A 26,548-nucleotide genomic window follows, 5' to 3' on the forward strand; every position below is an offset into this window, starting at 1 on the left:
AAATATGGAGAATATTAGAGACTGTGTCCATAGGAACGTGCTGAAACTATTTTAGAAAAATATGTCTAATGAAAACTCACTCTGCATAAGCGGGTTGTATGAAAAGCTTGCAGTGATATGCTATGTGCAAAGGTACATTGTATTCTTCTTGAGCTTCTAGCACAGCAATTCTCATGGTTGTTTCGAAAGGATTTGTCATCTCTCCAACCGGTTCCAAGTTCATCTGTTGCAGGATGGACGGTTGATAAAGGACACTTAGAGCGAAGCAAGTTTCATTTTTTATCTGAAAAAACAGTGCTTGGTCTCGTGTGAGATAATCATGTCAATACTTACTTTCAGAGGGGAACTGATGACGACAACTCTTCCTGATTTGCCGATACTGTGTCTGGCCGCAAGATGGTAGGTTTGTGGAGAATTTACTGAATTGATCCTGATCAGTTTTTCCCATTCCCTTCGGGAGCAGTTGGTTTGTACGGGGAGGAAATTGGGAACGAATATTTTCATGAAATTTCTGTTTATCTTGTCGTAGAGCTGCGGAGTTGTCTCATCGGGAAATTGTAGACTGGATAAAGTTTCGAAGTCGTACATTAATTCGTAGTCTTCTTTTCCATCATCTGTGAAACTGAACAATGAGTTAAGTGAGAAATGAAGCGTTGTTAATAGGTTGTGTGGGTAGGTGTGATCCTGACAAAAGAAGAAATGATAGGTAGAATTGACACCTATGAAGCAGATTACGAGACAACTACTTAACTATATGATGATATGGTGGCAATAATCAATAAGTTAATGAGAAGAGGGAATACCTAGAGAAAGAAGCAAACTGACGAAAAGAATGCAAAAACAACAGGTAATTAAAGAGGAACTGATAGAACAGGAGAGAAAAAAGAAATGGATAAAAGGAAAAGAAGAAGGAGAAAGGAAATAGTTACTGCTGAAATAACTAGAGTAATGAAAAATTGAAAAAAATAAAGGAAATGGAGGACAAGATAGGAGAACCAAGAGGAACAGTTAGTTGGTCTGGCAAGTGGAGCGAATTTATCAAGATTTTCAACAAAATGTAGGGGAAAAATCAACAAGTACAAAACGAAACATTTGGAGTTCGAAACGTGAATAACGGTTCATGAAAGAAGTGAACAAGAAATTGAATGAGTCAACAATTCTTTCAAGACAGAGGACACCGATTTCAAAAAGGTCAAATGAGAATAATGAAGTCAGGATAGTCACTCTGAAATATTTATTACCAATAATTAGAAACAGTACACAACTACAGCTGGTTGAAAGAAGACACGGTGACCTCATTAGTTCAGTAGGCCAAGCACTAAAAATAGCGCAGAACATTCCGGAAAGCAGCCCAGTGATATTTAAGGCTCTGGACAATAAACGAACTGAAGCAGGCCTTGCAGGATTCGGTTTTGATTCATTCTGAAGCCTTAGGAATACTTCTGAAAGAATGTGAACCAAGTTAAGGAGAATTACCTTGTCAAAAGTATTGGAATATTACTGGAGTTTTTTCCCAACACCAAATCGTTATTTTGAACACTTCGACACGTGGTTCGATCACCAAGTGATCATCTTCAAAGAGGAAAAGAAGTTTTAATCTTCCTCTTTGAAGTTGATCACTTGGTGATCGAAACACGTGTCGAGGTGTTGAAAATAACAATTTGGTGTTGGGAAAAAAATCCCGTACTATTCATTACTACACCAAAGGTTCCAAACAGTGCATCATAAGTAAAAAGTATTGGAGTTGGAGGAAAAATCAACAAGTTAGTACGCACTATATCTAAAATGAGTGAATCTTATGAACATGGAAGACAAAGAACATGAATAATGACTGCGCAACAAGGAAAAGTATATCTACAGGCAAGGAACAGCTCTCAAGGACTCTTGTGTTGAGTGGTCGAGTAGAGGGGACTTTGCCGTCAGAAGGAACTTGACACGAATTCGCTTAAGATACAACTAGATCAACTATCAACATGGTATTCCCTCTTCAAGAGAAAAGTAGTGGATAATAGTAGATTTGTAAAATAACAAACGGATCAAAATGTTTCGTACGTTCATTGATTTGATGAGGTGTTTTGACATTATTCTAATTTATTATGAGTAGTACTAGAACTGTGGAACCTATCGACATTCATTACCAATTTCTTAGTATTCATAAGTTTATGGGTTCTAATGGGTTTCTAAGGGTTCAAATCTCAACACACTCTCTTCCAGTTATGGTCTTGGTAGTATTTACCTTTCCTTATCATCGTAATTATTGTCAAGGTACTCTGGCAAGAAATACTGACTCTTATTTGGACTGCTTGGAGCAGAGTCTTCGTTCTCGTACCTTTTTGAACATAACAATTTGTTTTCTTCTGAGTTCTGTTTTTCATAAAGCTCGACTCTGGTTTGAGGCCCGATGTCATTAGTCAAACTGATCAACTTTCTGTTGCTTCTCACGGAAATGATTTTGTTGGAGTATTGGGTGATGAGTTCATTTAATAGTTTTATTATATTCGGAGATATCGTAACGTTGAAGGATTCTTTGGCGTCCATCAGAATGTAATAGGATTTGTTGAAGTGCATATCAAGTTTGTCTTTCGGTCTTTCTGTTTCTTCGAGATCATCATCACCATCGCTCGAATGACCACAGTCGCTATCTTCATTTTCATTCCAGTCTCCTGAAATGGAAGGGAAATGAAAAAATTTATATGACTGACCCAAAGCTGTGTGCAGAAGAAGGACTTCATATCATACTTGTCCCTTCCACAATAATTACGAGGTATGGTGTTTCACCTAAAATGTGTGAAGTGTACAATATTTGGAAGGAAAATTGACCAATACTGACTTGCACTAACTACATCAGCAACTTCCTGAGCAAAGTTGAATCAGTTGAATAAATTGATCATATCAAAGTCACTGTTACTTATGCTGCAATAAACCCTTGCGGGTTGACCTAACCTAACCTACTTGTGCCTCATTGATATGGTGTTGAAAAGCATACCTGTGAAAAGATCTGAGATAGCAGCAGCCAACCTTTCCATTGCTCCGTCTTCATTCTCTGAGTCTGAATCATCCAGAAAAGTCGACAAACTAGTTTTTACTCTTCTATTATGGCCAACGGTGATCAAATTTGGTGGCTCCAAATACATCATATCGTCTCCAGAGTCTTCATCTTCAGTTGTAGTCACTGATCTACTCGCGACCTTCTTCTTTGGTGGCTTGTCCTTTCTCTTGCACTCAGTGTTGTCCAACATGGGATGCGACTTATCTTGGAATACTTTAATGATTATTTCCCAGGGTTTGTACTCTTTTTCATCCATAACGATAGGTTCTATGAGAGGTTCCCAGCTTTGGACGAGTTCGTTGAAATAGTTGGCCTGCAAAGAGAGCTCGCACGTGCAATTCAAAATAGAGGACCAGTCGTAAAGAGTGAGTTCCACAGTGGATTTGACCAACAAGACTTGAACTTGCTCAAGCTCGAATATAACCACGAAATCAAACTTCGGTACGAGAAATATCTCGTGGATTACAACAGTATTATCCGTTTTAGCGTCTTGAACTGTTTGCACGTCTACGAACTCATTCAACTTCTTCGGTTCCCACAGATCTTCAACTTCAGGAGTTTTAGCTGCCTTCAGCCTTTCTGATTTGATTGTTTCGACTTCGGGGACCTTGAAGTGCTCCACGATATCGTTTAATATGTCGTTAAACGAGTGAACGACTTCGCTGCAAAGCTTGATGTAAATGGATGAGATGGCCATTGTTATTTTCTCGCCAGACTCACCAGAAAAGCTCTTGCATATTTCGAGGTCACATTGTTTCAAAATGACATATGGTTCTTCGGAATATTCATTTAGGTCGAAGAATAGACTGTGAAGGCCTGACAAAGACATTACCAGGTTGAGTCTGTTGGCGTGCCTCGAGTAGTCCATTAGGATCTCGCTTTTCGTAATGAAATACCTTTTCTTATTCGAAGTAGTTTCCACCAAAAACATAAACTCTGGTCGGTTGACTCGTATTGATAGAGTAACGCTTGTTAGGTATGACTTTTGGGACACAGAGGTGTAGACTTCAGCTTCGTATCCAGGATTGACGATGCCTACGTCTGTAGTTTCTTTAGGAAGGCACTCAATCACGAATAAAGCTAGTTTTTCGCAGAAAGGGATGGACAGGCTCAGACTTAGTCTTCCTATGATTACATCTGATGATTTATCGCCGTTTTTATTTTGATGAAAGGTGACATCGACAATTGGAGGGTTGTTAACAGTGATGTTGCAGTTATTATTTTTGTGGTCGTCTGTTGGCGATTGTAGTATGCTGAAAGAAAAGGCTATTGCTTTCAAAATGATTGGGAGGGATGATACTCACATTTTATCAAATGCATTAGCTTCTGGACCAATTTCTTCTATAAAAATAGTATCGACGGATAGTTTACCATCCAAGCTCTTATCGTTATATACAAAAAACGAAATATCTATATCAGCAACTTCCAATTTGCACAATCCATGACTCAAATCCCGAATCGGCGAACTAAGTAACTCCCCTGAGTCGAAGAAAAGCATGAGTCTTATTTCTTCTATCGTAGACTTAGCAGATATATTCTTTTGTTTTGGTTCGCTGAAAAACGCCTCTAAGGTTCTCACGCTGTCGTCGGACTCGATCAAATGCGTTGGAGACTTAGTTTGAACCGGAAATAAATCCAGCAGCTTTCCTTCCCCTATGTTATCGGTATATATTAACATCAGGGTGGTGAGATCTCTTTGTCCTAATGTCACTTGGATGCTGTCGATGATGCTGTCGATGTCCCAAATGTTTTGTGATGACCTTGAACTCGTAAACCGTTTGATGTCCATGTTCAGTGTGATTGGTTCTATGAGAGTTTCCTGGAATCATAAACCATTTGCTAATTCAAGTTTGGTAATAGTTCAAATAGGTAGTGCTACAGGCCCTAGAACGTATCCTTGTGGAATTATATAAATATATTTCTCACCTGCATTTCTAGTGTAGATGTCAAGGTCATCACGCCTCTCGATGCTGTAACCCCACTAAGTTTTACTAAAATATTTTCAGTAATATCGGTTGAATAATCTTTGAAGAAATTTTCGACCCTCAATTCTCCTAAAAAACTGGGCGATAAAAACATTCAAAAATTCGATGTTTTATTCAATATACCTGTGTCTAACACTAAAACATTGGGAGATGACGATTTTTGAGGTATGATGAATACTGGCCCACAAATATTTATGGATAAATTAATTTTGGTGTCGTTTTTCAAACTTTTCGTTATATCTGTTAGGAAAAGTTTTAGTTTTGTGGACATTTTCTCTAAAAACGGCAGGGCTTCTAAATTCGTCACGAACCTCTGAACAAAAAAATTCACTGGTTGATTTCTAGTATAAGAAATACTAAAGTTAAAAACTAACCTGAAGTTGGACGACGAGTTTGTACAGAAATGTGCAATGTATCCGACCTAACTGAAATTTGAAGCTCCCATCGATAAATGTTTCATCGACGTTAGGGGAAATATCGTTGTTATAATTCAAATGGGTTGCGTTTCGAACATATTTTATATCAAATACTTTGTCTTCATCTGTATAGAGAACCTGAAAAATATTTCATTCGGGAAAAAACTCATGAGCAAAAGTTCCAAATATTGAAGTAGATTCCGTATTATCCACCAAATTTGATGCAAGTCTATTCAATCAATACAATTTCGAAACACTTTCTTCTACTCTACTCAATGGTTCATTCCAATTGCTGAAGCTACCGTACCTTGGCCTGAACCGGATTGCTCTTGGCAATTATTCACAGAACAGTAGATGGATCTCGAATACTCGTTGGTGCGTTCGTTATTCCTCTCAGTATAATTTAATTTTATACGCTGTCAGTACAATACGGTACTACGATAGAGGCAAATATATCGATATATTCGATTTCGTCCTCATACGTTGATTACGAATGTTCAAAGTGTTCGGACATAGAATAATCTATCTATCGATACTTTCAATTTACTATGTAGTGCTAAAAGTCGCACGTTAAACAGGTAAATACTCATTAATCCTAATCATCGTTAATCTCGTATGAGTTTTGACTTTTGTGAGTTGTCGTTCATTGGGGACAACAACTGTTTAACTAAGAAACAGGAACAGGTACCTCAACTTCTTTCTTGATAATTTCACAACTGATGAATACTCAAAATCATTCAAGAACGATTGACTTGAATCTTTTTCTTCGAGGCTTGTATGTAGGAATAAAATGATGACTTGTATAGCATTTTCTAGGTGGCTGTGTCACAAAGATTGCTTAGAAGCCGAAATTTATATTCAGCAAGTCGCAACAACCTTTTTGAGAGAAGAGTTTTATGTAAATAACCATAGTATAATGTTTTGAGTAGGAATAGAAAGTTTTCATGACCTGAACCAATGAAAAACTTCAGCCAGTTCACTAATTGGCATGGTGCTGTTTGGTTTGAGATCATATGGCTATAATTTTTATTTCATTCATTTCATTCATTCGGTACAAAACTAGGATTATGAGGAAGTTAATAAAAATGTTCAAGTAAATATTATTAACCACCTTTGAAAAAAGAGAATATGATCATTCAAATAAAAATAATTTGATGATCATCATTGAACTAAAAATGTTTCTTTGATGTTTTTGGAAAATATTGATAATATTGATCAGCTATTAGAAAACGAACATAATGAATATACAAGAATGCCATTCGGACTAAAAAAAACTCCAACTAACTACCACGATAAATAAATTTATCCGGAGTATTGACAATAGAAAGTATCTATATTTCGACTATATTCTATAATTATGAATCGTAAATCATTTGAAATTTACCTTTGGATATAAAGTCACATCCGACAAATGTTCGACGGTGATGTTGCTGAGGAACGACCTGAAGACGAATCTTTCGTTAGCTCTGAACAGAAAATCTAGTTCGAGACCGGATAGTTGTATATTTACTATATCGAAATCTGAATCACACACGGTTATATTCAGATCGGAAAGCCTCGCAGAATGCGAGAATTTTATAGATCCGGGAGGTACTGGACAGTCTGTTTTGGCATGGAGGACGTCCCTAATTTTTTTCAGACAGGTCTGCAAAGTGGTTTTTAGGAAAGGCGATATTTGGTTATGGATTCTGAAATTGAATGAATAGTTTCAGTTGCTAGGAATGAGATAGTATTCAATATTTACTTATTGGTTAAGTATTTTGAGTATTTCAGGATCGTATGGATGGCTTCTTGATGTAAGAGCAGGTGAAATGTTCCAAAATTTGCTACCAACGATGTTTCCACCCCGTGAAAGTGGGTCCAAAATTCTGGGCAACTGGCACTAACCTAGAAAAAATTGAAACGGATCAGATTTTGTAACAATAGCGCTACTAGGTAGATAATAAATGGTTTCAGCATAAATGAAACCAGTTTTTATCTTTGATTTCTTCAGATGAATTGGTTTCGGTTTACTGAAGAGAAAATAGATTTATTTGTAGGTATCTCCACTCAGATTGGTGTCTATTTTAACCCCCAAACTAATTTATCGAAACAGAAAGCGGAATTGCTGGTCCTGACATTATTATATCCGGTTTGGAGAAAATAGGATAGGTGAATTGGAACCTCTGGCGTAAAATAAATCTATTGAAACACTTTTTGTATTTTTATCTGTGGAAAAAGGTGTTTTATTAGTAAGATAATTAGCTGATCTTTCCCAAAATTTAACAACAACTTCTAACACACCGATAAATTTCTCAACCATTGAAATCTGGTGGATTGTAACATACATTTCTATTTTCACTTCAGTTCAGAGTATCTGCATTCACTTTAAGCGTTGAAATGTACTTACTTTTCGATAGAGTACGGTAACAAGGTCTTGAGTATTGGAAACGGGACTGAAGATGAGATCCAAGTACTGTCCACTTGGGGTCGTGTGCAACTTATCAGTCAGCAAAATAGAGTTGAGAGATAGCTGGTAGGCGGGTCCAAAAGTCATTAGAGCAATGTCCATTGTGAATATTCCAAGGCGAAGCATCAAATATTGCCGATCTGTACTGTCACTCGATCGGGAGAAAACCAGCGAGAACTGAAAAATAAACAAGGAATATGCATTCGTTTCATGATCGATATATTCCTGATTCGAATCTTGAATCGGACAGCGATTTTTTCTGTTGAGAATGACTAAGCTTTTTTCGGAAAAAAATCATTACACTGTTGAAGCCTATTTGGCCGATTCAAAAGTAAATACTATTTAAGCAATTCTCACTTCATTTATAACAAATCCAAACAGGACATCAATGTTATTATTTGGAGATATGTTGTCCTCCAACCCTGGTAAATCCACACATCTTGCCCAAGCTTCATTCATGTCTTTATTGTGAACCTTAGACACGCTTTTGCTGCAAATGAGAAGAAACAGTTTTTTTGTCCATCAAGTTTCCAAACATATCTTACGTTTTTTGTACTCTCTGCGATCTGTTATTCTCAACTTTATATCTTTTGTACTTGGAATAACTATTGATGATTCTGATTTTTCCCTGTATTTTTTTGAGATAAGCGGAACTAAATCTTCTAAGAATAATATCGTTTTTATACAGTTTTGGCTGCGGGTCTTCTTGAATAATATTGATCTTGATTTGATCTATATTGAAAAATTTCAGTAGTAGTCCAATTTTTCTTTCGGATATATTGAGCTTCAGCATTTGGAAAGCAATGTTGAACTTGTACCTTGAAAAAATCAACAAGTTTTCAAAACGGAAATAAAATTGAGACAGTTTTCATTAAACGACTGTATTTGTTAGGAAAAAATGTTTTTCTTGAAGTTTCTAGGAGTACAGTATTATATAAATTCCATTGTTTCAATATTAAGCGCTGTGTCTAATGATGCAAACAACAACATCAAATAACCAACAATAACCATCGGGACAGCAAACATTAACTTTAGATTCTGCCAACTCCCAGAGTAAGAAACCTACAGCAACGATCCATGACTAAATGTCGGAATTTTATTTTGTTTATACTCATTACTAGTTGAATAAACTTGTAATGAAATCACTAGTTTGAACCATTAACAATGGTTCTTCAGAGAAGAAGTTTTGTCATGTTTCTAGGAAATTAGTATGGGTCTAGCAGAGTAATAACCAATTAATATTACTGGAGTTTTCTCCCAATACCAAACCGTAATTTTCAACACCTCGACACGTGTTTCGATCACTAAGTGATCATCTTCCTCTTGAAGTAATATTAATTACTACACCAAAGGTTCCAAACAGTGCATCATAAATAATTATCAATTGTCATTGATTCCTAGCGTTTTAAAACTGAAGGAAATTTTTGTTTCATGGATTATAATAAACTGATCAAAGAAGAAATGGATTTGGGTAGATCAAAATATGTTAACTTGTTTCAACAAGTCAAGGTTGGTATAACGAACGAATTAGTGGGTCCAATATGAAGATTACAAGAACTTTAACATTCTCAATGTCAAGAGGAGACAGGAATAGCCTTTATAAAGTATTAATTTGCTTCAACAAGTCCTTTATAAAGTATTAACTTGCTTCAACAAGTCAACATGACCACAACAAACAAAAACCAGTGGATCTAATTTGAAGATTACAGGAATCCTAACACTCAATATCAGTCAGAGACACACATAGTAAAAGGACAAATTTATTTTATTATACTTGGTATTTTACCTTGGTATTGTCTTTAGATTGGCCACAGAAAGGGCGTAGGTTGAGGTGAAAGAAGTTTTGGGAATGACGTGCATTTCAGTGTCTTTCTCTTTCCTGGCATCTTTCCAGTTATCACTAGTATCACAGAAAAGTATTTGGACGTCTGTACAACTCATTATTAGTTTGGTATATAGTTGTTCTTCTAGTTCCATCTGAGTGGCATTTTCAGCTATATATTTGTGGTGGCATAATTCTGTACTGACTGTGTATCGTCCGAGATCAACGACAAGTAAATATTCTGCCCTAAAAAACAGTATGCATGCAGTGTAGAATAGGAATGATATACACAAACACTGCAAGAAGGAATGAACAATACAGAAAAGGAATTCAACATAGCTGCAAGAAATAAAAAAATATTCGGGAGCATTGAAAGTTTCTGTCACTTACTGTAAGTAGGAACTAACTTCTGGAATGACAAAATAAGGAACTTTGATATTGAAATTGAATTCCCAACCTTCTGATAACTTTTTTTTCATTTGGTCTAATATTTTTGGAGGTTTTTCACTGATGACGTTCAAGACGTTCTTCGTAGGGCAGTTTTCTCTACTCAAATAAGATTCTAGTTCCTCAATAGATGGCTGCAACAGAAATTAGCATTGAACCAAATAAAAACATTTCAAAAACATGAAAGAATATCTGGATTTTTAATTGTTAACAGGTCAAGATACATACATTACAGCAAAATTGGAAAAAAGATATCTTTAAACAAATGAATTTTGACAAATTTGAAGGGATGCGAATTGAATCTATCGAAAACTTTTTTCTCACACCAGAACAAAAATACCTTCGCTCGACACGCATTTCGTAAATCAAGTTAGCATCATCAGGAGATGTTTAGCGAAACACGCTTCGAAAGACAGTATCATCTCCTGATAATGCTCACTTGATTAGCGAAACGCGCGTCGAGAGACAGTATTTTTGTTCTGTTTTACGCCGGAGGTTCCAAATTCTACTTATCACGATACGAATTATTCTGTATCTTGACTCACTCACCTTGTTATAAATACACTCTACGGAATCCATAATGATACTCAATTTGTATTTAGAATAGGCCTTTTTAGGATATTTTTCGAGTTCCACTTTCAGAAAATATGCCGGACTGTCACTCAAGTGTTCGGAAGAAATTATCGGTATCAGATGATCTTCAGTGCTGCAGCCTTCGACTATGATACCCTCTACTTTCAAATTGAATTTGAAAGTTTCTTGCGAGTAATTCGGAACCAATGAGAACATAGTTTGTGTGAGGGTCAGTACCATGATCTCTTTGTAGTTATCGGTTAAAACCAAATTCAGGTTGCCGAGACGAAAACTGTAGTTGTGTTCTGGAAAATAGAATTATTTTTTTCTACAATCTCTTGCGGAAATTTAGACATGATTCACCCATAGTCTCCTTTTGATTCTCTTGTTCTTTATCTTCGAAGTATCCAATTTTCTCGCATAAGAGTAGTCTTTCAGGAGATGGCAACATAGACCAAAAGCTTTTTTCGCCAATACTTCTTTCCTGAACCTGAAAACTTTTTAAGTTTTTTACGGATCTTCATTGTCATCATCTCATTAATAGATGTAGACTGAAGCGAACCTAGGCAGCACACGCTATATAAAAGGATTCAACAAATATAACAGTGACGTAACCTGACAAAAATATTGTGCTCAGCAGTGGAGGGTATTAGAATATTCCGAGTCCTCCTAAATAACACCTCATCCTGAAGCCTTCCTCTTGTTGAAGTCTGTGCCAAAAAGATGTATGCCTCTGTAGAGCCGGGGCTCTACCGTGATGGACCCTTCTTTTCCCAGTAACTCGTGAAACTCGGACGACGAATAAACCAAAGAATCCGACCGTTAGTCTGCAGAGACGATGGACGTCGATCAAAATGACCCCAACTGTCCTCTCTGTGAAATCTGATCACGAGCCAGAGCTTCTCAGTTCTTCCATTATTGATCCTGTCGACAGACCTAGAAGTGTGCAACCAGAAAGCATCGCCTTCTCAAGAAGGCGATGCGTTGACCAATATATATAGACACATTGAGCATTGTGTCTTTATATATTGGTCCATAACTCTGTGCTTGTCTTATTGCAAACCTGCTAAGAATTTCAGTTGTTTGGCAGTGTCCCACTGTTGCCAGTTGTCCTGAAAGATCACTCACCAGATGAAGCAATCGGCTTCGTTGAGAAACTGGATTTATTTGGTCGAGTTTGAATATGTGTAAGCAATGATAAAACAAGCTTGACCTCCTAACTGACAGTAACCAACATAACTACTTAATTCCCAGGATATTTAACAAACATTCCCAAAACCGTTTGTTCCTTGTGAAAAAGACATTTTCTATCTTTGGGGTTGATCATCTTACTGTTATGTTTCTTTTTGAATCAAACGTTTGGAACATTTATAACTATTTTTTGTTGAAATAGTTATCAATTATGATGAAATATATATATGTATGTTATACAACTCAAGGCGAAAGTTAAAACAAAAATGACGTTTGCGAAAAACTCTCGGAATACTAAATACTCAAGAAGATCTTGCGTGAGGATTAGAAGAGTTTCAATGAAAATTCTAAATGTATGAACGTATGCTGCCTAGAATTTGTAACCAACTCACTAGCAACCTAGCTTGCTGTCTAGCCAAGACCACATTGACGATAGATAAATTATCTTCGTGTTTTTGCAGATCCAGTTTCAGTTCCGTATCGTTCGGATTCAAAATGATCTGCTTATACGTCTCAACGTACTCCTTGTAATGCTGTCTGACCCTCCTCATTCTGCTCCAAGTGTAAGGTTTCACTCGTTGTTCTAGCAAGGCATAACTTGCGTATCTCCACCAGATTCTAGCGTTCTCAGCTATTTTCTCTCTGGGTCTGATGGAAAAGAACTGCCAGCTGATCATCATCCTCTCCATGGCGTCCGAGATAGCCAGAACGGAGTCATATTGATCTTTGGAAAGTTGAACGTTGCAGTCTTGCACGATGATGTCAACTTGCAACTTGCATACCTGACCCGATGAAGTTTTGCTAATGACCGTCTTCATTTTGGATGTCATTGGATTCAGCACTATAAAAATGTGACGGTGAGATTCATGAGAAATAGGAACAAATTTTACAACGTTACCAAATTCGAAGTCTTCATTATTGATTGAATAATTTTGTAGACTAGCAGACATTGTGTTTCTCCATTGATAATACTGTGAAGGTAAGTCCCACTTTTTCAAGGTGACGTTTGGATTCCAATAAAGTGAAAAAGCTTCCAATTTCACCATGTAGAAGCAAGTATCTGCATGTTTGTCATATCTAGCGGGCCTCCATTTGCTGGAGGACGAAGATGAATTGAATGAGTGGACGTGTAAAGAAAAATGAAACTTTATATAGCAAATGCAGTGTGGCTGGAGATAGGTGGTACCAGAAATACCCGGCCCGACAAAGAAGACACAACAATTTTGGAAAAAATGTATTTATTTCTCAACATAATCTCCTTGCAGCTCTATACACTTTTTCCAGCGATGTTCAATGAGTTCGATGCCGTTTTTATAATAAGAACTGTCTTGCTGCTCAAAAAATCCGACATTACTTCTTCATCGTTGGGAAATCTTTGTCCGCTGAGCCATTTTGGGAACAGAAAATTATCCGAGGGGACTAAATCTGACAAATAGGGTGCATGAGGTACCAATTCAAACTTTAATTCGTTATTTCTGTTCATTGCCATAATGAATTTGGGAGCTGGTGCATCGTCTTGATGAAACAACACTTTTTATAAGCCAAATGCGGTCGTTTTAGCTTGATTTCTTCACTCAAACGTTGTAATAAGTTCTTATATTACTCCACGTTGATAGTTGAACCTTTTTTTTAAGATAAGATAAGATAAGGTGAGTTTTTCATTCACCTTTAAATTTTTTTACAGAAAACAGTATGTTTCAATAGTCACACGACAGTTTTTTGTTTAGGTACGTCACAATATTGTAGAGAGTATTCTCAAACTCAAAAAAAAATTTAAGAATAGGATTGTCTCTGGCTAGGAAGGGTATAGAATCGATCATAACCGGCTGGATCTTTGCCATGCTAGTGAACAGAACTGCAACTACGACAAGGTGAGGCTATCAGGTTTAGGGTCACCAGGGGATTCCCCCAAGGTGGGGTACTATCTCCCCTTCTGAGGTCGCTCCTGGTGGATAGTCTGCTTGATGCCCTCGACAGAAGAAAAGTCGATCTGCAAGATTATGCAGATGACCTTGTCATCCTGGCAAGGTCCACGTCGGGAAGGGTAACTTGTAATATCCTCCAAAGCACGTTGGAGGTTGTTCACAGTTGGTGCTTGAGGGAGCAGATGTCTGTCAACCCCAGCAAAACTGTGTTAATCCCCTTCACCAAGAGGAGAAAATTGGACGATCTAACGCCACTTTCCCTCAATGGTGTGGTCATTCCATTTGGAACGGAGGTGAAATATCTTGGCATTGTCCTTGATGAAAGACTTACCTGGAACGCTCACTTGGAAAAAGTTTTACACAAAGCCAGACTGTCTCTATGGACATGTCGAAGGATTTGTGGTAAAACTTGGTGTTTAAGTCCCAAACAAATCCATTGGATTTATGTGATCATTATCAGACCAATGATCACTATACAGGTCACTGTCATTTTGAATCATCATATGCAGAGACTTGGACTGTCGGAAGACAATGTGTGTCGCCTCTGCCTGGAAAACAATGAAACAGCAGAGCATATACTTTATGCCTGCCCCGCTGGGGGCTGATTCAGGTTCTTAGAGTTCGGCAGATCCGTACTTTCACCTTTTGACCTGAAAGACCACTCACCATACAAAGTGATCAGCTTCGTTGAGGAGCTGGGTTTATTTGGTCGAGTGTGAATAGGTGTGAGCCACAATGAATCCTTGTGGGTTGCGGTGGAGGGTCGAATAGACCCACTCACTTCGGACCTACCTACCTACCTGCCTACTTATATGAACAGTTTTACCTTTAGAGGCATACAGATGGAAAACACAGAAACATTTATCACAAAATCTGTCGTTCACACTCCTAACAGGCAAAAATATAAGTATTCAGACCCATGAATGAAGAAAAATTTCATTTATTTCATATAGCGGAATCAGTAGCAATGATTGTTTTAGTTGGTATTTTAATTTTTTAGTTGTGTGATACTTCCATTCCACTGGTATTTGGTTGTACAAGTTCATTGGCAAATATTCAGTTTGTAATTTTTGTTTTTTCGTTATTTACTTTTGACATCCTATATTGATTTTTATTTCGTGTATCATGTCCATGAAGATCTGTTCCCGAAATATATTCATCTTTATTTGTATGTATGCATAGAATTGCATATATGCATATATATACAAGGTAATGTCAAGATTTTCATTTCAATTAAAATTGGCTTGGCGTGTGTTCTGTTACCCAAATTGGCAATAGTTCTTATTATTTCCTTTTGGCTCACCAATAGTTGATAACAAGCCGGGCTTTTCCCCCACAATAGAACCCCATATACAAGATGGCAATGCACCATGCCATAGTAAACAGTCTTCAATACTTCGCTAGATAGTACTTCCCTGAGAATTCTCAAAACGAATAGAGCCGTGGATAGCTTTTTTTGAGTTTCATTTTTATGTACTTTCCAATTCAGTTGAGCATTAATATGAAAACCCAGTAGCTTGACTGTTGTTTCATCGTCGAGCGCTTGCCGATTTTTTCAGAAAGTGATGTTCTTTGATTTACTTTTATTTGGGGACATAACTTTTGAATTTGAAAAGATTTCCAATTTCAATAATGTTTCCTATTACTTACGTTCTATCACGCTCAAGTTTTTATCTTGTAACAAAAGGGTAGAGACATCCGCATACATGAAAACATCAGCAGTATCAATAAATGTTGGTAAGTCGTTTATGTGAATGATGAACAATCGGGGACCTAGCACTGAGCCCTGAGGTACTCCATGTTTGACTTCTAGAGTTTTTGACGTCTTGTTATTTAGTAATACATACTCCTGTGTGTCTTTCAGGTATGACTCGATGAGATCTAATGCTGTTCTGAGTATTCCATATTTGTCGAGTTTTTTCAACGAAACACTATCAAATGTCTTTGACAGGTCACATAAGACTGCACGAGTATGTATCCCTACATCTTGATTTTTGACTATCGTGTGCACTATATCGGTTACAGCTTGAGAGGTTGATCTGAGAGAACGAAAACCGTACTGATGATCATCTAGGAGTTTTTCCTTTTCTAAAAAGTTGGTAATCTGTCCTCAATAATAGCTCCTATTATTTTTGAGATTAAAGGGGTTATTGTTATAAATCTGTAGTTGTCACAATTATTAGCATCACCTTTCTTCAGAATAGGGGTTGCTCTCCCCAGTTTTAAGTGTGATGGAAACTCTCCCTTTACCAGGTAGATATTTATCAGATGTGTAAGAGGTTTTGCTAACATTTCAGGAACGAGTTTTATTATTTTCGAACTGATATTGTATGCATCCATACCACTATTATTTTTTAAGGTTCTCAAAAGTGTTAAAATTCCGTTCTCGTTCATGGGTCTCAGGAATACCGAGGTTTTCACGTTCATTTTCAAAAGTTTCTCACCTCTCAGATCGGTGGGAGGTATTTTCAATGATATTGTCAACCATATTCACTGAAACGAAAAATGACCAACTCCCGCCAAAACGGTCATCTCTCACAGAATCAGTGAAGCGGAAAATGGAAAGTAGAGAAAGTGAAAGTATTTCAACGACCTATAAAATAGTCATCTCTCGGAGGAATCAGTCCAGTCATCACCCGAAGACGATTGTAGATACCAACAATCGAAACGTCGTGAACTAACGTGACTTGGAATCTCCACATTTTTTTATTTTTTATTATTTTCTTTTTTCATTCCTTTAATTTTTATTTATTCAATTATTATATTTTTTCTTGTAGGTTATTTCACTATCATTTCATTTCAGGTTTATTGTTGCTTAATATAATTGTTATTTTCAACTATTCTTTTTTAATTATTCTCTTTTTTACTTGTTTCAGGGATTTCAAATCATTTTATATAGTAGACAATGGAAGTCCGAACTAGTGAAATTCATCACGAAACATTGTCAATCACCTTCAAACAAATAATAAATAACGCAGCGTCTTCAAACTTTAAACATTTGCTTTATAGATTATGTACTTTCTAATAACGTGATATTTTTCAAATAACTACCACCATTTCTAGGTCAGGCCGAGTACTTCTAGGACCACCCTGGTAAATACCTGAGTTTGTATTGATTAAAATTTCTCAAAATTACTTCGTTCATTAATACTCTCAATCAAGAATGTGGTAACAAAATAAATTCGCACGTCAAATTATCAACCACAGCAACCTATCAAGATTTAAAGCGACCTATTGATGGGAATGGAACAAAATAATATGATGGTTGATAAATATAATCGATTCAATAAATGAAACACAAAGTGACTAGAATTTTACCTGTTGGTTGTTTCGGCTATAATACTTCCGATACACAATCCTCCCGCTACAGGTGTTTTCCAGTTGTGTTCGTCTTCATACCTCACATGTATATTCGTAATATTCAACTGTAGGCAGTTGAGTAAATTCGATATCAAGTGTTCCGAAAATGACGAAGGCCCTCCTACAATATTTTTAAATTACCATTATCAAATGTGTTCCATTTTATTTCACTCAAATTTCAATAGAATTAAATTTCAGTAGAAGGTTCTTAAGCAGAGAGTTGATAATTCTCACAGAGTTGAAATGTGAATGGATCTTTGAAAAGACGGAGGAGCATTTCTTAGACCAAATGGCATTGAAGAATTATTGAAAAAATATACGTATAAATGCCTGTAATCCACAAGTAATAAATTAATCTGTGGAAATATACATATAAATTTACTTTCGAAAAAATACAAATCATGAAATTCTAAAACAACAACAAATATTAATTGGGCTCCAGGGCGACTTCATTGATTCCAGTGGCGCATATGCTTTTTCAGCTGCAGGAAAATCCGGAAAAACCTGCAGCACCACATCATCTGAAGATATTGATCTGCCAATATCCTCTCTTTCAAGTATCCCTCAACTTCTACCAATTATAGTTCATTTACGCTTTCTCGTCAATTGAGACTGAAGATGTACAGAATGAAACTTTTTCCTGAAGTACGAAAAATCACTCACTAGCAGCGCAAGTAGTTCGGTAGGGACAAAAACTGTCTAATCCTCATGTAAACGTATGATAAAGTACAATTAGAAAATAATGTTTTTAACAGAAGAAGATGTTCCTGGAGCAAAACTGAAATTTGCAGCTGTGAAGGATAACAATGTTGTAACATTAAAACGTTGGCTTGCATGCCGTAATTTGAAAATAACTGGAAACAAAAAAGTGAATTAATTGACAGGTTGGTATATTATAGACTCTATTAAAAGAGTAGCGGTAGATTCAAACTCTATTAAAAGAGTAGCGGTTAAAAGAGTAGCGGTAGATTCAAACTGTAACAAAAGAAATTTAAAATAATTATGAATTTCAGATTTATTTCCGAGTGAAATATGAATCAAATATAGATGGTAATGAAATAAATTTAATTAAATATAATAAATGAATATAATTAAATAAACGATTGAGGCTATATCTCATTCTAATCAATGGTAATTAACTATGAAAAATTTACTATTCATTTTATGTTTAGACCATACATATGAATATTTATTTATTTTTTGCACTGTTAAATCTACTCTCCTCGAAGCATGTATCCATTTCTTACATCTAACCTCATTAATATGAGGTTTTAAAAATGGTATAAAAAACACGTTTTCTTCCTGATATCGATTATCCGACGTACAATTCGCAAAACAGCAATGCTTTGTTGGCATTATACTATCACAAAATGATTTTTTATATCAGATTGATATTTTTAAATAATAAATTAAAATTACGTGAACAATAATGTTTTACATGTGAATAGTTTATGTTTGTCCCTACTATTAGTGCTGCCTCTCGTGACACGTTCTCTGAACTATTCTCAGGAGAATGGCTCATTCATAATTGTAAAATAACTCATCAAAACTTAATGTACAAAAAAAAAGATTCCAAAATTCAAAAAGTTAGTGATTTATGGGCAATATTTTCAAACACGCGAAATCTTTCTTCGAAATAGAAAAAATACACGACTCCAGGGGCAATATAGAGTTTTACTATTCAAATAGTCACTGCAAAAAATATTACCTAAAATTTCAGCATCGCCATCTAGTTCTGCCAGCATCCTTCTCTTCGATGCCCTCATCAGTCGTTTGTTTTTCTCTGCGTCGAAAGAGTTGTTTGTTACGATAGGTCCGACGACTATATGTAGGTCTTCGATATTCACCACAATTGGTTGATTCCATAGGGAAGTCCATGGTATTTGTACCTTTATTTTTCCTATGGTTCCTGCCAGTACTTCGATCGGTAAATTTAATTCGAACTGAAAATATATTCCTCATCAATGAAAGTTTGAACTGAAACTAATTTGGTGGAAACCTGTTACATGGTTCTCTGGATGTTCAGGAAGTCATAAAACTGCTTTATCTATAACTATGAATTTTGATATAGAGACCTTTTTTTACGGACAAAACACAATCACTGCAGGAAAACCCTCACTGAGTTGAACCTCAAAACGATGAGCAGCCACATTCCGTCGCGTATTTCTGATATGTACCACTCTTGGTTGAATCAAATGTGCCAAATCACTTGAACACTTCCCGTGAAAGTATCTGTAGAAGAGAGACAAATCCCCAACCTTTCTTCGATGTTCCAGACTATCAATGTGGCAAGTGATGTTCGCGTCTCCAATCAGGCGGATGGAAATTATTTGATGCTTCTACTCATTGGTAGGGGATGGATCAAGAAAACTTTGATATAACTCAAGCCCAGTATTGAAATTCTCATAACAAAATGTTGAATGTAGATTCAACCTGAAGGAAATCATGGACATCCTTGAAAAAACCTCAGATCTCAATGAATGATTTCAAAGAAGAAAGGGTAGATTCATAGAAGACTGAATGAGATAAGAATTTGTTTCAACCATACAGGGTATAACTAAATAAGTGTAAAACATTTAAGGAGGTGATTCCTCATCGAAAAAAAGATAGGATCTTTCATATAAAGAAATTTCAGCAATTTTTTTCACAATGTACTGAAAAAGTTACAATATTGAAATTAACCTGGCGTTTTGTACTACCAAAAAGACACTTAGCCAGTAATTTATTTGGTTTACCCCATGGTTGTAAGGGGTGGAAAACGCAACCCCTAAAATTTATTTCCAATGTAACTTTACAAAAACTTTACAAACCGTAAAGATTGTTAATTCCTTTCAAATATATCTTTTATCAGAATTATTAGAAATAATCTGTAACTTTATTGAATGCTTATTGAGGACCTGCTCTAGTACGTTTTTCAAGACTATGAAAGATCTATGATTAGATCTGTCGCTAATGATCGTTCAAGAGCTAAGTGTGACTATACGTACGTGAACGAATTGATATTTATTCTTAGTTTTCAAAATCATTATTTCAAGCTCAGAAATATTCAGTCGAGACGACAGCTTTCATAATTACCTGCTGTAAATTTTGAAAATTAGGTACCATCTACAGAGTTGAGCAGTTGAAAATTAGCATGATCCTAATTCCAAATACTAGTGACAGTTCAGTTTCGTGATATCTGACCGGTACACAAACTACAAACTATAAGTTCTGTGGTGTATAATTTTTGATAGGGCGCATGCGCGAACTGATTCCGTTAGATACACGAGCGTAGCGGAATATGAAGCAGTGTAGGGGAATTTTGGTTCATGTGTAGCGACTTTATAGTTCATCCAGTTGGCAACACTGGAACCGAGCCCGTGGACCCACAGTCAGTCGACGCTTGGGAGAAGGCAGATTGAGACCACGGCGTTGTAATTTTGAACTCACGCGAAATACGCGACTTCAGAACGAAAAAAATAATTTGAAGACAGAAGAAATAACAAAATATAATGTCATTACTCACCAGTGCTTCCGGTTTTAGTTTCAAGTCAGTTAACTGGACCTGACCCGAGAAAATTCCCACATTCAAATTTTCAGTATCAAGGTCAACAACATATTTACCCAGAAACTGATTCAACAGTCTTGCAACAGCTCCTTCCAACATCTAAAATGGATAGTTTTATTATATTCTATTGACCGAAACAAAAAACAAACATAAAACAATGAAAAAGTATTCCACATAGATGTATAAAAATTGAAGCGTATAAAATGATTATCTGATGAGTTTTTATAAATAGCCACACAAATGGTTACAGAATGAAGAGATTGACAATCTGGTAAAGTTAGTAAACATTCCGTAAAACATTTACTTTCCTGGCTAACGCCATGACATACCTTATATTATGTTTGATAGACATTTGATGGGGATTCGAAACCAGCCTGTAGATGATTACTTGATTCATCTCAGCGAGGTTCTGTTGATAGACGAATGAGAAGTATTTATAAGACTTTTCTCTGGACACGCACCATGTACAAATATTTGTCGGATATAATCTCATGCCCATCATAGTATTAGCCCGGGAAGTAGTTGTGTTACTGAGTACCGACTTTGGGAGAGGTGTGGCGTATGTATTTCTCCTCGACACAATCATCATAATTATTTGATTACACTTTTGTTCTCTTTATAAATTACCACTTTCGAATTTTGGTATTATATACGCATTGTTTATTTTGTCTCAATCCCTATTCTCAACTGACTCAGAAATATTTATGATCGAAAATTTTTGTGGCTTCCCAACTTCAAATAAGATAAAAAGTAGTTCACTGCAATATTCAGAGCAGTTCATGTTTGGCAATACATAATGGTGCACCACAAGGTAGCATAGTAGGTCCGTTTTAATTTTTGATCTATATTTTTAACGCATTAACAGTCTGTCTTTTTTTTAAATTAATTAAATACTTGAAAAAGAGGAATGAAATAATGCATTCAACATTTAAAGGGATTCGTTTCTATTTCACCATGTGGCACCATCGGTTATAGCTAATAAAGGACAATGAATCTGTTACCTGTATAAGACAAACAAAGAGGACATATTTCAGAGGCGTCCTGTTCTGTTTACTTATGTTCCGAGTTCCGAGACATTCTGTGACATATGACATTTTGTGCACCTAACCTATCTTCCTCTATATAAACTAATAACAAAACAACTGTTGTTTATGTGGCTTGTGGAGGTGGTATTGAACTATAATTAATTTTTTGCCTTAATTGTTGATTTATAAAAGATAATTTTCCTTTTTAAAGTAGAATATCTATAGGCGCCAATATGTGAATTAGAAACAAATCCCTTTAAAAATCAAAACCCAACATTTGAAACATCAATGTGAATACTTTTCGAAGTGAATTTGAAAAACTCATGAATTAAACTCAACTTTATCTTGTTCAAACTTGCATTTGCTGCAATAACCAAAATTGAGGAACATTCCCCATTGAAAGAAACAATAAGGAGGGTCTGCACGGCCAAAACTCCACAAATGCAGTGATGATGGGGAAAACGTCGGAAAACACAAGTTAAATTCATTATATCAGTGGTTAAAAAAATCGACGAGAGAAACTAGAGGTTGGTATTCAAAAAAAAAGTTGATGACGAAATCTAACGAACGAAACGTCGCATTGTAAATTGAAACATAATTGAAAGTGCATCTGTTTCTTGCGTATCATTCTAGATAGCAATAGAGGCATCAGCTAAAAAAAAACGGTCTGTATAATACTTTTTAAGATGTTTCACAGGCCTCTATTAGCCTCACTCCGAGAATGTTGACCAGGGATGAAATTGTGTTATGAAAATCGAGTGTTCTGAGATTTGTCACAAAAATTCAGGTGTCGCAATCCGTAGGCTGTTGAATAGGGATGAAATTTCGAAAACTCAAATTATATGAATCATATGAATCAAATATAGATGGTAATGAAATAAATTTAATTAAATATAATAAATGAATATAATTAAATAAACGATTGAGGTTATATCTCATTCTAATCAATGGTAATTAACTATGAACATGCATGTTATAGACTAGATATATTGATAACTTCGACCGTGACTGCAAACCTTTTCCTCGATTATTAATCGTACCGTCATGTCCATAACGAATTACCTGGTCGTGATTAGAAAAATATTAGATTGCCGCAGGAAGTTTAATTTTCGAACCATGGGAATTAGAGAGAACAAATTCAACTTACTTTGTTAGTATCCGTTAGACTCGAAACACGCGGATTCAATTACATTTCCACTCGATTTTCATTACCACTGTCGGAGGCACGTATCGATTCCATGAAAAAGTGATGGTTGTTATGCCAGAAAGGTCGGGATCTGAATGCTATCCGCGCCTGTCTACCGTCAGGCGCCTTTCCAAGGATCGATATCTCGGGACATTCAATCTGGTTTTTGAAATTTCATTATGAATCATTACGTCTTTGGCCGACCACTTCCCATTCAATAATTGAAATACGCTGATTAGCTTTTGGATCCGGGATATAAATAGGAACACCTGACGATAATTCATTTGCAAGGATGGGCATTATTAAGTAAGTTTTTTTTATAACAGATTCGGAACTTGCATCTTCAGGAGTATTTTTTATGGTAATAATAATGTTTATTCAACCAATTCAGAAAACATTCAGTAAAACAATATAGACAAAAATACAGAATTACAATATAGACAAAAATTTCAATACATTATTGGGATGAGAAGAACTAATTTATATAATTATTTACGGCAATGCCGATTTCTTACAAAATAATTAACAAGTTCACACATATGTATTCCACAGTAATCTAAGCTAGGTTCAAGGGAAAAATATATAGATAAAATTTAAAAAAATCGTAGAAATAAGTTAATGAATTATAATCACAGTATTTTTGAATACTTCCAAAGAAAAATTGATACAGTTTATTTTGTGATTTTAACTTATTTTTCATTTATTTATTTATTCATTTACGGCAATGTCAATTTTTTAAAAAATAATTAACTAGTTCACACATATGTATTTAAGAGTAATCTAAGCTAGGTTTGAGAAAAAATGTAAAAAATAAAATAAAAAAAAATCGTAAAAATAAGTTGATGAATTACAATCGTTTCACAGACTTTTCAAATGTTTCCAAAGAAGAATCAATACAGTTAATTCTGTGTAATTAATTCTGTATAACAATTTCCATTATGAGAGTTTTACAAAAACTGTTACACGTATATACAATATCTTCCTCAAGCGTTAAGTAAGAGTTTATGCTTGAGGAAGCTATTGTATAGCGAAACACGTGTCGCGGTTTTTGTAAAATCCTCTTTATAGTGAAAATCATGCAATAAACTGTATTAATTAGTTTTATTATGGATTTTTATCAAGTATTGGCCAGTTCTATTCAAATATATGAAGAGTTTGGTAAAGTGAACGTAGAGAACCTCAAAAAAGCTCAAGAAAGCATGTCTTTGAAGAGTTTCAGCTCAACATTTGCAATGATTTTGAAAGGAAACCTCAAAAAAGCTCGAGAAAGCTGGTCTTTGAAGAGTTTCAGTTCAACATTTGCGAAGATTTCAAAAGGAAACCTCAAAAAAAGCTCGAGAAAGCTCGTCTTTGAGGAGTTTTTGGTTAACATTAATAACACAAATCTGAAACAGAAAAGCTGACTGACTTCTAGATGTTCTGAAAACTATAAAAATACTCAAAAAATTGTAGACCGTTAGGTTATTCTGCGAAACGCTAAATTGTATTATATAAAAAGGTTCTTTGGGCTAACTTGAAGTCATAAATAACTGCTTCAAAAGAAGCTTTGAGCAGTTCTACTTCACAATTGCGGTTTCTATGCCTCTATTATTTCGTATACCTCAAAGAAACCTCCAAAAACCTGGAACTATTTCAAATTAAAATATAAAGAACACGGCTGGCAAGTGTTCGGTGATTTAAAAATCTTAAGCATGTTGCTCGAAAATCAATCTAGGTTTACCAAATTCCCTTGCTTTTTGTGTGTGTGGGATAGTAAAGAGCAAATCACTGCACCAAAAAGTGTTGCCTCCGAGGAAGCTTGTTGGAGAAAAGATCGTCCTGCACGAAACTTTGGTGCCTCTTCATAAAATTCTTCTACCACCGCTTCACATGAAGTTAGGATTGATGGAGCAATTTATTTTTCACTTCCCAGATATGGAAATTGATTCAAATACTCAATATCAGTGTTTCCAGGCCTCTCATAGACCTGGAAATATGTTTTCGTTGGACCAGATGTTAGACGGCTTATGGTTGATCCACAATGCATCACAATCATGACGTATCCTCAAAGAGAAGGGTGGATTGCTTTCAAAGGGGTCATAGAGAAATTTTTCGAAAATTAAAAGACCCTAACTACAAACAAATCGTCGGAAAATGTTAAAAGCATTTCAAGTTTTGGGTTGCCTGATGAGTTTAAAAGTATATTTTCTTTATTTCCACCCATCAGGAAATTTGGGAGATGTGAGTGGAGAGTAAGGTGAACAATTTCACCAAGATCCAAGATATTAAGGAGAGGGAAAAAGGATACCAGGAAAGATGAAGCGTCTCAATGATGACAGACCTTCCAGATAGTTTAACTTTTAGTTTCTTCAATTTTGTAATTTTTTTCAACTTCTCATTTTTGTAAATAAAATCATATTTAAAATTACCTATATTTCCTACAAGTTCATAATAAAAAAAAAGAAAACTTCTGCAAGTTATAAATAGAAACTGTTTATTATTGGATGAATATGCAATTTTTGTAATGTACAAATGAAATACATATACCAGTAAAAATTGAATAATACCTATCACTAATGAAAGAATGAAAAAATTCATTAAAACCAAAAAATATCAAATTCAATAAAAATTAAAAAGGGAAATTCTGTAAGATTCCAGACGCTGAACTCTACGTAAAAGCAGCAACCTTATTTGGATAGGATCATATCACGATCTTGTTACAGCTTTTGTTACAGCTGGTGAACTTTTTTCTTTGGAATAGGAATGAATCTCCAATATTGTGCTGGGTCGGGTTCAGGTTCTCGTGAATTTCTGGAACAACTTTGTTGTCGTGATACTTTTTATTTTATGTGTTGAGAAACTACGTGTATTCACTTTCACTGACAAACTGAAAATGATTCCGTATGCTAAACTTACCCGGTCATTTATTCGGAATTGTACCTGACATGTTATACCTAACCCATCAACTTGAATATTGTCAAATTTCTTAGAAAATAAAGTTTATACCTCTGTTTATACAAATCAACTTGTAGACAGACGTATTGGAAGATATAAAATTTTAATGTTTTCAATTTTGCTAAATAGTGCGAATATTTTGAATTCTATGTTTGAAATGAGAAATATAAATAAAACTTTCCATCCTTCCGTAATGTTTTGGTCTGTAAGATGAATTCATTGAAAAAAGTTTTTGAGACTTTCCTAATTGAATTGCACAAAAAATTTGCAGATTGATTGCATTAAATTGATGTGTTATACAAGTTTTTGTTATTGCCTCAGAACATAATAATAATCTTCTTCATGTTACATTGTAAAGCTTTCCTGTGTATGATTCTGTTTCGATTCCGATTCTGTTTCGAACTGAATTTTCTGAGAAATTCAATGCACAAGTACTTGTTTGGGTTGATTTTCTCTGTAGTTTCATATGTGTGAAAAAACCTCTATACCTACATATCTTCGTAAAGAGTTTATCTTGAATCATTTTTTGAAAATTATCAACCTCGTTGGTGAAATAGAAAGCTAAAAAGGACTTTTTTTTCCAAAATATATACCTTTATCAATTTCAGAAGTGGATAAAATGAAAATATCTTTCATATA

The 26,548-nt window shown here is 35.4% G+C and overlaps 1 protein-coding gene across 1 annotated transcript in view; it reads right to left on the reverse strand.

Moving 5' to 3' along the window:
- The window catches only part of LOC111514751 (intermembrane lipid transfer protein VPS13A), a 46,352-nt gene extending 23,277 nt beyond the window's left edge, over positions 1–23,075 (reverse strand). The window contains exons 1-23 of the mRNA XM_074177410.1: positions 22,937–23,075; positions 20,723–20,863; positions 18,926–19,160; positions 17,176–17,338; positions 12,831–13,027; positions 12,325–12,773; positions 11,105–11,231; positions 10,718–11,046; positions 10,112–10,302; positions 9,686–9,967; positions 8,445–8,717; positions 8,257–8,389; positions 7,840–8,076; positions 7,195–7,337; positions 6,835–7,138; positions 5,409–5,588; positions 5,158–5,347; positions 4,976–5,103; positions 4,354–4,868; positions 2,987–4,302; positions 2,237–2,663; positions 334–622; positions 81–283 (exon numbers count right to left, since the gene is read on the reverse strand). Of these exons, the coding sequence (XP_074033511.1) occupies positions 81–283; positions 334–622; positions 2,237–2,663; positions 2,987–4,302; positions 4,354–4,868; positions 4,976–5,103; positions 5,158–5,347; positions 5,409–5,588; positions 6,835–7,138; positions 7,195–7,337; positions 7,840–8,076; positions 8,257–8,389; positions 8,445–8,717; positions 9,686–9,967; positions 10,112–10,302; positions 10,718–11,046; positions 11,105–11,231; positions 12,325–12,773; positions 12,831–13,027; positions 17,176–17,338; positions 18,926–19,160; positions 20,723–20,863 (6,452 nt within the window). The 5' untranslated portion in view covers positions 22,937–23,075. The remainder of the gene's footprint in view (positions 1–80; positions 284–333; positions 623–2,236; positions 2,664–2,986; positions 4,303–4,353; positions 4,869–4,975; positions 5,104–5,157; positions 5,348–5,408; positions 5,589–6,834; positions 7,139–7,194; positions 7,338–7,839; positions 8,077–8,256; positions 8,390–8,444; positions 8,718–9,685; positions 9,968–10,111; positions 10,303–10,717; positions 11,047–11,104; positions 11,232–12,324; positions 12,774–12,830; positions 13,028–17,175; positions 17,339–18,925; positions 19,161–20,722; positions 20,864–22,936) is intronic.
- Positions 23,076–26,548: the final 3,473 nt, after the last annotated feature.

This window comes from Leptinotarsa decemlineata, unplaced genomic scaffold (assembly GCF_025532065.1).
Source record: "Leptinotarsa decemlineata unplaced genomic scaffold, Ldec_3_MD MMD2_tig00002974_RagTag_RagTag, whole genome shotgun sequence".
Lineage (NCBI taxonomy): Eukaryota > Metazoa > Arthropoda > Insecta > Coleoptera > Chrysomelidae > Leptinotarsa > Leptinotarsa decemlineata.